Below are 14387 nucleotides of genomic sequence, written 5' to 3'. Positions count from 1 at the left end.
GGCAGTTCATTCCATACCCATACCACCCTCTGTATGAAAAGGTTGCCCCTTAGGTCTCTTTTATATCTTTCCCCTCTCACTCTAAACCTATGCCCTCTAGTTCTGGACTCCCCGACACCAGGGAAAAGACTTTGTCTATTTACCCTATCCATGCCCCTCATAATTTTGTAAACCTCTATAAGGTCACCCCTCAGCCTCCGACGCTCCAGGGAAAACAGCCGCAGCCTGTTCAGCCTCTCCCTACAGGTCAAATCCTCCAACCCCTGACAATATCCTTATAAATCAGGAAGAAGGGCTTATGCCCGAAACGTCAATTCTCCTTCTCCTTTGATGCTGCCTGACCTGATGCGTTTTTCCAGCAACACATTTTGAAGCTCTGATCCCCAACATCTGCAGTCCTCACTTTCTCCTGATCAGGTGTACCCTAGAATTCTGCAGGAAGCTAGGGAAGTAATTGCTGGACCCCTTGCTGAGATATTTGTATCATCGATAGTCACAGGTGAGGTGCCAGAAGACTGGAGGTTGGCTAACGTGGTGACATTGTTTAAGAAAGGTGGTCAGGACAAGCCAGGAAACTATAGACTAGCTGAGCCTGATGTTGGTGTGGGCAGGTTGTTGGAGGGAATCCTGAGAGACAGGATGTACATGTATTTGGAAAGGCAAGGACTGATTAGGCATAGTCAACATGGCTTTGTAGGTGGGAAATCATGTCTCACAAACTTGATTGAGTTTTCTGAAGAAGTAACCAAGAGGATTGATGAGGGCAGAGCAGTGGATGTGATCTATATGGACTTCAGTAAGTGTTCGACAAGGTTCCCCATGGGAGACTGGTTAGCAAGGTTAGATCTCGTGGAAAACAGGGAGAACTAGCCATTTGGATACAGACCTCGCTTGAAGGCAGAAGGCAGAGGGTGGTGGTGGAGAGTTGTTTTTCAGACTGGAGGCCTGTGACCAATGGAGTGCCACAAGGATCAGTTCTGGGTCCACTACTTTTCATCATTTATATAAATGATTTGGACGTGAGAATAAGAGGTGTAGTTGGTAAGTTTGTAGATGACACCAAAATTGGAAGTATAGTGGACAGCGAAGAAGGTTACCTCAGATTACAATGGGATCTTGAACAGATGGGCCAATGGGCTGAGGAATGGCAAATGGAGTTGAATTTAGATAAACGTGAAGTGCTGCATTTTGGAAAAGCTAATCAGGGCAGGACTTATACCTTAATGGAGAAAGTGAGGTCTGCAGATCAATGGGATCTTGAACAGATGGGCCAATGGGCTGAGGAGTGGCAGATGGAGTTTAATTTAGATAAATGTGAGGTGCTGCATTATGGGGAAGCAAATCTCGGCAAGACTTATACACTTAATGATAAGGTCCTAGGGAGTGTTGCTGAACAAGGAACAGGAGAATCAACGTTTCGGGCATTCCTGAAGAAGGGCTTATGCCCGAAACGTCGATTCTCCTTTTCCTTGGATGCTGACTGTCCTGCACTTTTCCAGCAACACATTTTCAGCTTATACCTTAATGGTAAGGTCCTAGGGAGTGTTGCTGAACAAAGAGATCTTCTAGTGCACGTTCATAGTTCCTTGAAAGTAGAGTCATAGGTAAGGTCGGACAGTGAAGAAGACATTTGGTATGCTTTCCTTTATTGGTCAGAGCATTTGAGTATAGGAGTTGGGAGGTCATGTGGGTGTACATGACATTGGTTAGGCCACATTTGAGATATTGTGTGCAATTCTGTCTCCGTCCTGTTGCAACGATGTTGTGAAACTTGAATGTTTATTTACAAGAATGTTGCCAGGGTTGGAGGATTTGAGCTATTGGGAGATGCCGAATAGGCTGGGGCATGTTTTTCCCTGGAGCGTCGGAGGCTGAGGGGTGATCGTATTGAGGTTTATAAAATCATGAGGGGCATGGATAGGATAAATAGACAATCTTTTCCCTGGGATGGGGAAATTCACAACTAGAGGGCATAGGTTTATGGTGAGCGAGAAAAATGTAAAAGGGGCATAAGGAGCAAGGTTTTCAAGCACAGAGTGGTACATATACAGAATGAACTGCCAGAGGCAGTGGTGGAAGCTGGTACAATTACAGCATTTAAAAGGCATCTGGGACTTGGCAAGACGGGGTTTAAGGGTCTCTAAAAGGGGATATGGCTAAGTGTCTTGTTAAACGGTGCACGTGGAACATCCAGGGAAGTAATTTGCTTGTTAAAAAGAAGGAAGTGCTTTCTAGCCTTAAGAGGGAAAGGGTTTATAGCGCCCTGTTGCAGAAAACCCATCTTGATGATGGGGAACACCTGAAGCTACAATGGTGGGGAGTTGGGGGTGTTATGACTGGGTATTCTTTTCATCTTTACTATTAAAAGTAGGGGAGTGGCTATACATATGCAGAAAAATATTCCATTCGCTTTATTAGAACAGGTGAAAGATGAGCAAGGGTGGTTTGTGATACTTAAGGCCTTGATACATGGCGAGGTTTCGACAGTGGACAGGATGCCTAGTGGGCCCCCAACTGTTTCTTGGCAGGCCAAGCAGGTGACTGACTTATATGAAGAGTTGGTGCTGGTGAACATTTGGAGATGTCTTCACCCCACCGGCAGGGCCTTCACCTTTACTTCAAACCTGCATAACGATTGATCTTTCTCTGGCGCCCTTGATATTTCTGGGTTTGATTGATTTGTAAAATTGGGAACATAGCTATTTCTGATCACACGGTGATATATTTGGAGGTGAAGGACAAGAGTGAGGGGCTAGGGTCACTAGCGTTTGGATACTTTTCGAGTTTCAGGAGTTATTGACTTTCCACTCAGGCACAGCCAGTAGTACATCTATGTTATGGGAGACTAGTAAGGCCTTGGCTAGGGGATTAGGTATTTCCCAATCGGTTAGCCGGAAATGGCAGAAGGGGGAGCAGCACCGCCTACTTGAACGCAACTGAAAGGTGCTGAGGCAGCACATTTATTGAGGCCTTTGGTGACCAAGCTACAGTGGATCACAACCCTCCAGGCTGCCCTGAATTCAATACTTACACAGACTGCAAGAAGAAGACTTGCCATTGGTGGACAAAGGTTGTTTGAGTATGGGGATAGGCCAGGGAAGTATTCAGCATATCTGACTCTGAAAAAGTGTGCTCCCCAATCCATTAGTACAATCAGACACAGCACCAGGGTCCTTACATACAATGCCGGAAGGATTAATGAGGCTTTTCAAAGTTTTTACTCTGAATTGTATCAGTCTGAAAGTTGTGAGGGTAGGTGGGTCAAGATGGAAACCTTTTTTCACAGCTTGGACCTCTGTGGGGTAACCTTGGAACAGGCCTTTCCTCTTAATGCCCCCTTAACAGTCCAGGAAATACAGGAGGCAGCTAGACAACTTCAGAATGGGGTTGAGAAGTGTGGTGCTGGAAAAACACAGCAGGCCAGGCAGCATCCGAGGAGCAGGAGAAGCGACGTTTCGGGCATAAGCCCTTGGCGGAGTGGGAGGGGGAGTTAGTGTTCAGCCACGGGGCGGTTGTTCAGCCACGGGGCGGTTGGGTTGGTTGGTGCGGGTGTCCCAGAGGTGTTCCCTGAAACGTTGCGCAAGTAGGCGGCCTGTCTCCCCAATGTCGAGGAGACCACCTCGGGTGCATCGGGTACAGTAAATGATGTGTGTGGAGGTGTGGGTGAATTTGCGACCGGATATGGAAGGATCCATTGGGGCCTTGGAGGGAGGTGAGGGGAGAGGTGTGGGCGCAAGTTTTGCACTTCTTGCGGTTGCAGGGAAAGGTGCTGGGAAAGCACCTGGCCCTGATAGCCTCCTGAGTGAGTTTTATAAGGAGTTTATAGGGATTCTGTCAGGGCCATTATTGGAGATGTACAATCAGTCCCATATGCATGAATGCCTACCACTATCTTTGAGAGAAGCTAATATTTCCCTCATTCTTAAGAAGGGGAAGGTTCATGAGGATTGTGCCTCATACAGGCCTATCTCTCTGTTAAATACAGGTTTCAAGTTTCTGTCTAAGATCATGATGCTGAGATTGGAGAAAGTGTTGCCCCATATTGTCAAGAGGACCAGACAGGTTTTATAAGTGGCCGTAGGCCCTCTTAACATTAGAAGGTTGCTGAATATGGTCCAAGTATGCCAGCAATGATTGATCCAGGGGGTTAGTGATTTCCTTAGATGCAGAGGAAAGCATTTGACTGGGTGGAATGGCCGTATCTCTTTTATGGCTTAGAGCGGTTTGGGCTGGGTGGTGTCTTTGCTAGGTGGGTGGAGGTTTTATATTGCCACCTTCTGGCTGCTGTCATCACCAATGGTGTGCAGTCTGGGAACTTGAAGATTGGTAGACGTAGTCGTCAAGGCTGCCCCCTCCCACCGTTGTCATTTACATTGGTGGTGGAGCCGCTGGCAGAGGCCATTCATAAGAATGTCCACATAACCACCCCGGAAGTGGGAATGAGCGTACACAAGATTACACTGTATGCGGATGACATCCTTCTGTTTTTATCGGACCTGATGACTTCTGTACCTCATCTGACACACTGTATTCATTCATTTGGGGCTATTTCAGGATAAGATCAACTTTGCAAAGTCGGAGGCTATGCCTTTGGGGACCTCAAGGAAGTGCCAGAGGTTGAAGATGGCCCTAGGTTCCCCTTTAAGTGGTCGCGGGTAGGGTTCCAATAACTAGACATTTTTATTAGCTTCATGTTAGATCAATTATTTCAAACTAACTTTGCTAACTTGCTCAACAATATTAGATGCGATCTCCAAAGATGAGAGGTTCTTCCAATTTCATGGTTGGGCTGAATAGCCCTTAAGATGAATGTCCTTTGTTTGCTTTATCCCATGCATTTGCTCCCTATGTTTCCCAGGTCAACGTTGCAGAGACTTATGGATTGGTTTAGTTCTTTCGTTTGTGACCCCTCGTCAAACTTACTAAATTACAGTTACCTCAAGGATGGGGAGGAGTTGATTTCCCAGACATCAGGAGATATGAACTGAATTCCCTGTTGTCCTTTTTGTGCGATCGGGCAGGTAACGATCCAGGCTCAATATGGCTCGGTATTGAGAACTCTCAGGCAAAGTGCCCTCTTATTAATGTTGCTCATGGATAAGATGAGGACAGTTACGGACTACTGCCGGAGCCCTAATATTAGTACGGTCAAGGCATGGAGGGAAATGTGTCAGAGTGAGGGTTGCTTATCCAAGACTTGGCCACTCACCTCCATAGTTGGTATTAGGGGGTTCCGATAAGGGATAATAGACTCAGGGTTCAAACTGTGGGCAAAGAGGGGAATGTCTAGTTTGGGAGACTTATTTGAGGGGAGGTTATAATGTCCTTCAAGCAATTGAGCCACAAATACAGGCTGCCTGGCAGAGATCTTCTTTGTTTTTTTTTCAGGTTAGGGATTTTATCCAGAATATGACTGCGCTTCTTCTTACTAAGCCCTATAGGTCTGATACAGAGGGGTTGTTGCTACGTTCCACAAGCACCCTTTTGGTTAGTGTCCTCTTTAGCCTACTGGGTGGTAGGGCCTGGCAAGATATTAACCGGCTATGTGAAGTCTGGGCACAAGGGCTATGAGTGGATATCTCTTCTGAAACATAGGAGGACATATGGGAGAACACATGAAAGATCTCAATCTGTAATAGGACATACTCTATGCAGTTAAAAGTTCTACACAGGGTTCATTTGGCACCAGACCATCTGGCAACATTTAAAAAGGGGGCATCTCCAATGTGCCCCAAATGTAAAATAAGTGTGGGTACTCTTGCCCATTGCTTCTGGACATGCCGTCGGCTCTGTACCTATTGGAGCACTGTGACTGTAGAGATAGGGAGGGTATTGAGGACTGAAGTTGAAGTAGACCCGATATCTTTCCTCTTACGTCTACCGAAGTTACCATCTTTAGACAGATCTGGGAAGAAACTATTCAGTATTCTTATGCACTGTGCACGGAAGAATATTCTGATGAATTGGGTGTCTGAGAACCCACCGGGCTTGCTGGGATGGCGAAAATCAATTATGGCGCACATTCCCTTGGACTTTTTCACAAATATGGTGCACCACACAACAGACTTTTTTTTATAAGACATGGCAGCCCTTTTTGAGTTATTTGAATACAGATTTGTCTGCTATCTTAACTAGAGCATTCGTTTAACCAGGATGGTTAGGTTTGCTGGGCCCTGGAATGGGGCACCTCTGAGTGAATATGGCTATATGTACAACGCTCACATTTTTTGGTTGGGAGCTTTGCGCTGAGCATTTTTTTTTTAAGTCCTTAGTTATTTATTGGTGGTGTTTTGCACAGTGTTTAGTTTGGTTTTATAGTGTAGGTTACTAGTTGGTAGATTGTAGTTGTTTTGTAATTGCACAATTTGTTATATTTTCAACAACTTTATATTTTTGTAAAGTCAAAAGAAGTTTTTTTTGCTAATAAATATGTTTATAAAGAAAGTCATCTGGATGGGTATATAGATCAAAAGGTTTTACAAGGAGATGGGCCAAGTGCTGGCAAATGGGACTAGATTAGGTTAGGATATCTGGTCGGCGTTGGACTGAAGGGTTTGTTTCCATGCTATATATCTCTATGACTCTTAAGGTCAAACTTCACGGGTGCCCGAAATGATATTTTAAAAACGTAATTTGTTCACAGGCATGAGTGATTTTGAACTTGCTGATTTTGCTGTCTCACTGTCTCTCCACCAACTTGAGAGCGCCTTTTTAGTTTTGGAAAGAAGCATCAAACAAGTCACGTAATTTCATCAGGCAGGCAAAAGTGAGGACTGCAGATGCTGGAAACCTATTCCTGATGAAGGGCTTTTGCCCGAAACATCGATTTTCCTGCTTCTCGGATGTTGCCTGACCTGCTGACCACTCTGATCGAGACGCAATTTTGTCAACTGTGGGGCAGTCCTGAATCACAGGGTTCTGGTTTCCACTTCCACTCAAGGATCTGAGCACACAAATCAAAGCTGACATTCCAGTTCAGTACTGAAAGGGTGTTGGACTGTCGGTGGTGTTTTGGATAATAAACTAAACCAAGGCCCTGTCTGCCTTCTAAAAGCTTCCTTAGCACTGCTGCATTTTAAGAAGAACAGGGATGATCTCCCGGGTGTCCTCACAACAGGTTATCTGATCATAATCTCTGTTTTTCTGGGAGTTCGCTGAGCATAAATTAGTTGCTCTTCCCTTCATTGCAGCAGTGACTGTCTAAAACTATATTTGCTTTAAGACTTATTCTTAGGATGTGGGCACTGCTGACAATGCTAACATTATTGCCTAGCCCTGATTTACCCTCAAGATTTAGGTGGTGAACTGTTACAGTCCTTGGGGTGGAGGTTTGTCCATGGTGCTGTTCAGAAAGAAGTTCCAGGAATTTGCCCTCTGATAGTGGAGGAATGATAATATATTTCCAAGTTAAGATAGTGTACATATCAGAGGAATTTGCAGGTAGTGCTGTTCCCTTGCATCTGTTCTACTCCAAGGAAGTGAATGTCACAGGTTTGAAAGGTGCTGTCTGTGGAACCTGGGTCAATTGCTGCAGTGCATGTTGTGATGGTGCACAGTGTATCAGTGATGTAGAGAGTGAATGTTTGTGGATGTGCCAAGTAAACAAGCTGCTTTGTTTTGGGTGGTGTAAGACCTAGAGTATTGGAGTGGCACTTCTCCAGGCAAGAAGAGTATTATATCTCACTCCTGACTTGTGCCTTGTAGATTGTATTCAAGGCATTGGGGAGGCAGGTGAATTGCTTGCTGCAAAGTTGCTAGCCTCTGTTATGCTCGTGAGTAGCCATATAAATAATATGGCTACTCGTTCAGTTTTTGGTCAATGGTAATCTCTAGAATATTGATAGAAGAGAATTCAGCAATGATGACATCCTTGAATGTGAAGGTGAGGCAGCTAGATCCTCTCTGAGAGGGTGGTCATTGCCCGGTGCATTGTGTGGGAGCAGTCATTGCCTGGTGCTCTTGTGTGAATGTAGGAATGCTGTTAATGTAAGAAACCCGAATGTTGCCCTTGTTAATGAATACACTTGTGAAGTTGCAAATGTTGTTGAGCCTTGTGGAATCATCAGTGATTCATTCCACTTCTACCTTCTGGAGATGAAGTAGCTGAAAATGGTTGACCCTAAAGCCCTCCCATGAATAATTCCTGCAAATATATTGTTTGGACCGAGGTGGACTGATCTCTGGCACCATAACTAACTTCCTTTATGCTAAGTATGATTCCAAAATAGTAGAGAATTTTCTCACTGATTTCACTTGACCAGTTTCCCTAGACCTGTTTGCCATACTTGTATAAAAACTGCATTGTTGAAGTAATTTTCTTTCTGCTGTATGAACACCCAAGGTTCTTGAGAGACCTCAGCCGCAAGTCAGTGCATTGGGATGCTGATTAGCAGTGCAGCTTAGAGAGCATTGATCATGGTCCCCACATCTGTGGTGTTTTAGCTCTGTTATCGATGTTTGGACCAAGTCTGTGATGAAGTCAGGAGTTGAGTGGTCCTAGTGGAACCTGAGCTGATGGTCATTGAGCCTGTTATTTCTCGAGTTATGTTGCTTGATAGCTCTGGGCCCTTTCTTTGCTTTGAAGCTCAAGAGTAGACCGATAAGGTGGCACTTTCACGTCACATCTCACATTATTTCAGTTCTCCTGCCATTTCACCAGACTCCCCATTGTTTGTTCATATTATGTAACTCATACCTGGGCAATCCTCCACATTGTTTAGTGGATGCTAGTGTTGCAACTATGCTAGAAGAGTTGTCAGTACTAATGCCAGAATGTGGTTGGGCCAAAATAATTGACAAGAGTTTAAGACCATCCCACCATATTCCACTAATCTCAGATTTACCATAGCTAACCTCCTAGCCTGCACAGTAGAGGGAATTTAGCATAACCAATCCACCTAACATGCACTTGAACTGTGAGGGAAGCCAGACTACCCAGAAGGGCCCAGATACCCCACACACGGGAGAAATGTGCAGACTCCACGCAGACAATTGCTCAAGGCTGGAATCAAACCCAGATCCCTGGTGTTGTACGGCAGGAATACTAATCACTGTGCTGCCCCTGTTCCCAAGATCCCCAGGTGTCTGGTTGTTGTGAAAAGTGCCATATGGATGGAAATTTTTTTTAATACTGCTTGCTTCTAGTTTGAAAGTGTGGTGCTAAAAAAGCACTTCCTTATGAAGAGCTTATGCTTGAAATATCGATTCTCCTGCTCCTCTGATGCTGCCTGACCGGCTGTGCATTTCCAGCACCATATCTTTTGACTCTGATCTCTAATATCTGCAGTCTTCACTTTCTCCTTGCTTCAAGTTTGCCAAAGCATGGCAATTGGTTTGAGATGCAAGCATCTTTACATTAAACGTTGAAATGCAGAAATTGGGTAGACAAAATGATGCCAGAGAGGATTGATTTTGTTGAGTGTTGGTGGGGTCAGATGAATCATTGGAATTCGTGAGCAACTGTGTAATTGTCTCTCTGGGATTACTCTTTGCCTTCATTTAGCATGGCTATGGATTTATGGTGGGATCTATCCCATGATCTCTTCATAGTGTACTCCATGCAAAATCAAAATCTGCTTCGAACCATTGACTGGCTTAAAACTAATAGGCCTGCTTCACTGATGTGGGCAGTACAATTAACTCAGTAAAGTTTTTGTTTTAACCTGCACTTCATATGTGGAAATCTCAATAAACCAACAAAAATTATATTCCTGAAATTCTGAGAATATACTGTTAACACTATGTTCGGTAATCAGTTGAGGGTGCAAGTGAAAAGGCCTGTGCTAGTAAGTTTTATATTTAAGGCAAAGTCGCATTATTATTTGTGATTTGTGCTGTAAACGAAGTAAAACAGTGATATGTACACCCCCTGCATTAGCATAGTTGCAACGCATTACTTATTGTACGTTTTTACATTGGTTATGTGGACCCTTTGATCAATCAGGATATCAGCCCATACATACTCGGCCCCATAGGTGCCAATTAATAAAAAGTTTGCTGTAGTTGGTAATTCTAGGTTTAGAAGAGTATCCTGTATCCTCTATGTTGCTAACTAAGCAACTAAAAGTTAATTGAGTGGAATGTGATAGTGTTAAAATTTCTCAAGCTTAATTTTGATTCCCCACCCTGTTTATTTTTTGTGGGAAGCGAATTTTAAATGTAGTTTGAATATTAATTGCATGCAAGTACAGCTTGTTTATCACCTATATAAAGCATTCATGTTATTGGTGCATATAGTTGGGGGTGGAGGTCAGGTAGCTTCGTTGACTAGATGGCTGGTTTTCAGTACAGGATGCTGGGAAAGCACGGATTCATTTCTCAGACCAGCTGAGGTTACCATAAAGAGCCTGTCTTCTTGACCTTGCCCCTCACCAGGGGCATGGGGACCATTGGATTAAATTCACCACCAGTTGTTTTTTTTCTTTTTTAGTCTTGACTTACAGGATTTAGAGATGCCGGTGTTGGACTGGAGTAGACAAAGTTAAAAATCACACAACACCAGGTTACAGTCTTAACAGGTTTATTTGAAAGTGCTAGCTTTCAGAGTGCTGCTCCTTCATCAGGTGGTGGGAGCATTGCTCCGAAAGCTCGTGCTTCCACATAAACCTGTTGGGCTATAACCTGATGTGTGATGTTGACTTTCAGTAATTCGAGGTGTTTTTGTTTAACTGAAGACTATTGGTGTGCAGTTCAACATTCATAAATGATACCTCAGTGCACACTTAATTTTTAAACAGGCGCTAATTAGGGGCATAGAATAACAACAATAGTGACTTTGCTCGTTATAATCAGGAATCTAATTCCTTCATTTGTCATGCAGTACTTTGCAGGAAGAACCATGCCTATTCAAATTGTAATTCTGCAAATTACCAGCATCCATAGCATTCCAGCTCAACGTTGAAAAGTTTTAATTTCTATGTAGTAGTTATTTTCCAAGGACACGACAGCATTTTACATTCAAGGATTTAACTTTAAAGTGCAATCACCGGTAGGCAAATGTAGCCAATTTCACACAGCAAGTTTGGCAGAAGAGTGTTAACCAAGACATTTTTTTGAGACTTTACTCTCTGTATGGCATCGGATTTCTTCTCTTAAACACTGAACTGAGCACGTGGTAGGGTATTAGAATATCTCTCCGATGTTGCTACTCTGATTGGAGCGTTTGAGCTATAGGGAGAGGCTGAATAGGCTGGGACTTGTTTCCCTGGAGCATTAGAGGCTGAGGGCTGACCTTATAGAGGGTTTATAAATCATGAGGGGCATAGATAGGGTGAATAACCAAAGTCTTACCTGGGGGGCAACATTTTCATGCAGAAGGTGGTGTGTATGGAATGAGCTGTCAGAAGAAGTGGTGGAGGTGTGTACTATTACAGTGTTTAAAAGGAATCTGGATTGGGGCAAGAATAGGAAGGATTTAAAAGTATATGGTCCAAATTCTGGCAAGTCGGATTAGATCGGTTTAGGATATATGTTCGGCAGGGATGAATTGGACCAAAGGGTTTGTTTCTTTACTGTATAACACTATTACTCTGTTCTGTCCAAGTACGGTAGTTCTCTATTGCTAGAATACATCTGTATTTGAATGTAGCTGCTTGATTCCAAAGTTGCTGCTAAGCTGACATTACTAGGAGATTGGAACTGCTTTGGCTTTTCCATTTTAATGATTTTGCATACATTTTAAAAATCATGTATGCATTGAATTTTACTCCCCTGGGGTGGAATGTTTTGAGATAATGCTTTGGTTATAATTTACTACTTCATTCTGCTGTTGAAAGGGTTTTTCCTAGAAATGTGATAGGAAAGGACACTAAATGTAATAAGGAATAAGTTTTTAAGCTTTTGTTGAGTTAACTTTGTTTTTCTTTCTTAAAATAATCTTATCTATAAAAGTTCATTTTGAGGAGAATAACCTGTTATTTCTTTTCATAGGAGGGGATAGGGGTGTACCTGCCCAGTCTGGACAAGGCCACATAATGCAACGAGGAGGAATGCCTGGGTAAGAGGAATGCCTTGGTCTTAAGTGAAAAGCTTATTGGCTCTGTGACTATTGGCTGCTGCTGAATCCTGCTGAGCACAAATATACTTAAACAATATTTGATCAGGAGTTCTGAGTGCCCTTCCTGATATTGTTGGCAATTTGATTTGTAGGCTGGGATCTTGGTTTGAAAACAGCCCAGTTTAATGGGATAGAAGTTGTCTTTCTTTGCTGACCCTTATAAATCATGAATAAAGTTTTGACTGTTCCTCATGGGGGTCCACTTGCTTGAAGCTATTCATAATTTGTCACTAAATTGGCAGGCCTATACCTGTGCTAAAAAGATTGATTGATGAGACCATATTCTGCATTCAAGTATTTTGTACTTGTGGTGGAAGCAAGAAGTTCCATTCCCCAGAATGGACATTTAGTTGCGAAAAAAAAACCTTACAAGTTGTAAAGCTGAGATTTGTGCTGCTGTTCTACCTTTCAAAATTTAACTGGACTATGCACATCTGAATATCTGATTTACTCTCAAAGTAGCCTGGTAGACATTATCTGTAAGCAAATCTCCAAATTGGTTGTATTTTGTAATAACTTAGTAGAAATCAGGCACTTTTTTATTCATTCTCTATAAAGCATGTCCCTCTGTTTAAATTGGACTTTGTTGAACTCCTTAATCAGACATTGTGTTCACGTGTATATACAACTATTAATATAAGCTGTCTTTTTGTCATTTCTTGGACCTTGTTCACGAAATGAAAACTGCACATTTTTTTGTTTCCAAAAACTAAGTACCCTCTTGGTTTAGATATTAAGTGCATATTTTCATTATTGTTAACACGCCCGTGAAGCATGATTAGCTCTGTCCTACTGTGACTGGTCTGTAGTCAATAATTATTCTAGAATATTGGGTAGATCATGTTTGCAAATACATTTTATGGAGGACGTCCTGCTTTCTACAAGTGTCATTTTTCTGGAAAAATGTTTATGAACGAGGTGTAATTATTTACAATTAATTATATACCTTTTACTTGACTGCTTAGCCAATTTTCTCTCAACACAGTTTCCAAGCAGGGGACAACACGAGTTAATTTTCCATTTTTGATCTTTCATGCGTATCCTACGGTTGCATTTCACTTCTGCTTGAATGGTTTCAGCAGCTGTCTGTAAATGAATGGAATAAAAACCTACATCCTGCAACTGAACATGAGGTTTCTGCTTTATAAATTAGGGTTGCTTGATAAGTACATTAAAATTGAATTATTTGATCATGAACTAATGTGAAAAGGTTGATCCCAATCCTTCTCATTTTACCAGAGCAACTGAGTTCATTTGGCATTCTCGGAACAACTTATGACTGATGTAAAAATGCAGAATGGAGGTCAGTATAGTCTTCATTGCTGCTGGCATAAGTGAATGAAGTCAATGCCATTATCCATTCTGTTTTGTTCCACTTACTGAGAAGCAAGTGACCCACTGCTCAAATATACCTTCTGGAAAACTGTCTCAATGGACAAAAGAATGAAGGAGTTGTAGTACATGGTCAAGCATGATTGTATTTGTGCTCGCCAGGATTCGGCAACTTAGCTTTTAAACCTCCTACAAAAAGGAGGAAGTGTAGATGAGGAATTTGAGGGTGAATGAGTTCCAGTGCTGCAGAGAGTTGTTTCTTGAGGCCACTATTGTACATAGTCATATCAGTGGTTGGATATAAGGCTAAAAGAATGCTTTTCTATATCTGAAGGTGTTGTTGATCTTGTGTAAGATACAGATCATTCTCAGCTGGAGTACTGCACTTTGTTCTGTGCATTGTATTCTAGAAAGGATGTGGAGGTATTTCAAAGAGTACAGAAGATGTTTTACAATAATGGTTCCAGGGATGAGGGATTTCAGTTATAAAGATAATTTGGAGAAGTTGAGGCTATTGTTCTTGGCAGAGCGAAGAGTTGATGGAAGTATTTAAGCATGAGGGGTCTGGGCCGAATAAATATATAGTAAGTGTTCCACTTGTGAAAGGATTAAGACAGAGGATACAGATTTAAAGTAACAATTAAAAGAAACATAAGTGATAGAAGGAAAATTTTATCATGCAGGAACTAGGGTCTGGAATGCACAATCTGAGAGTGAAGTTGTATTCAGAAGGCAATAATTTGAAAAGGAATAATGTCCAGAGAGAATTGCAGGACAGGTGAGATGCTCATTCGGAGAACTGGCCCATGCATGATGGGCTAAACAGCCATTTTGTCTCTGTGATGTCATGCCTGTATGGGCCATTAGTAATGAATATTATTAATTCTACAAAACGTATTGATTTGTCTTGTCAACAAATGCTCTGGCCATAGAGGTCTTATATTTTTGGTACTATTTTTATGGGCTGTTTCTTATTCAGCTTTTGATATATCCATCAGTA

General features: G+C 42.4%; 1 protein-coding gene and 1 non-coding gene across 4 annotated transcripts in view; both read left to right on the top strand.

The window, feature by feature from the left end:
* safb (scaffold attachment factor B) overlaps positions 1-14387 on the top strand; it is a 71987-nt gene that overhangs the window by 57176 nt on the left and 424 nt on the right. For 2 of the 3 annotated variants that reach the window (XM_043720813.1, XM_043720811.1), the window contains one exon: positions 11929-11995. In XM_043720813.1, the coding sequence (XP_043576748.1) occupies positions 11929-11995 (67 nt within the window). Of the gene's footprint in view, positions 1-11928; positions 11996-13294; positions 13359-14387 lie in introns of all 3 variants that reach the window. The other variant, XM_043720812.1, reaches the window with a different exon arrangement.
* Positions 9502-9637, top strand: LOC122539228. The gene has a single exon (XR_006309008.1). It is a non-coding gene; the product is annotated as a small nucleolar RNA SNORA42/SNORA80 family (small nucleolar RNA).

Source organism: Chiloscyllium plagiosum, chromosome 31 (assembly GCF_004010195.1).
Source record: "Chiloscyllium plagiosum isolate BGI_BamShark_2017 chromosome 31, ASM401019v2, whole genome shotgun sequence".
NCBI classification, from domain to species: domain Eukaryota; kingdom Metazoa; phylum Chordata; class Chondrichthyes; order Orectolobiformes; family Hemiscylliidae; genus Chiloscyllium; species Chiloscyllium plagiosum.
The sequence above is the reverse complement of the archived record's forward strand: the minus strand, read 5'-3'. Positions and strand labels throughout refer to the sequence as shown.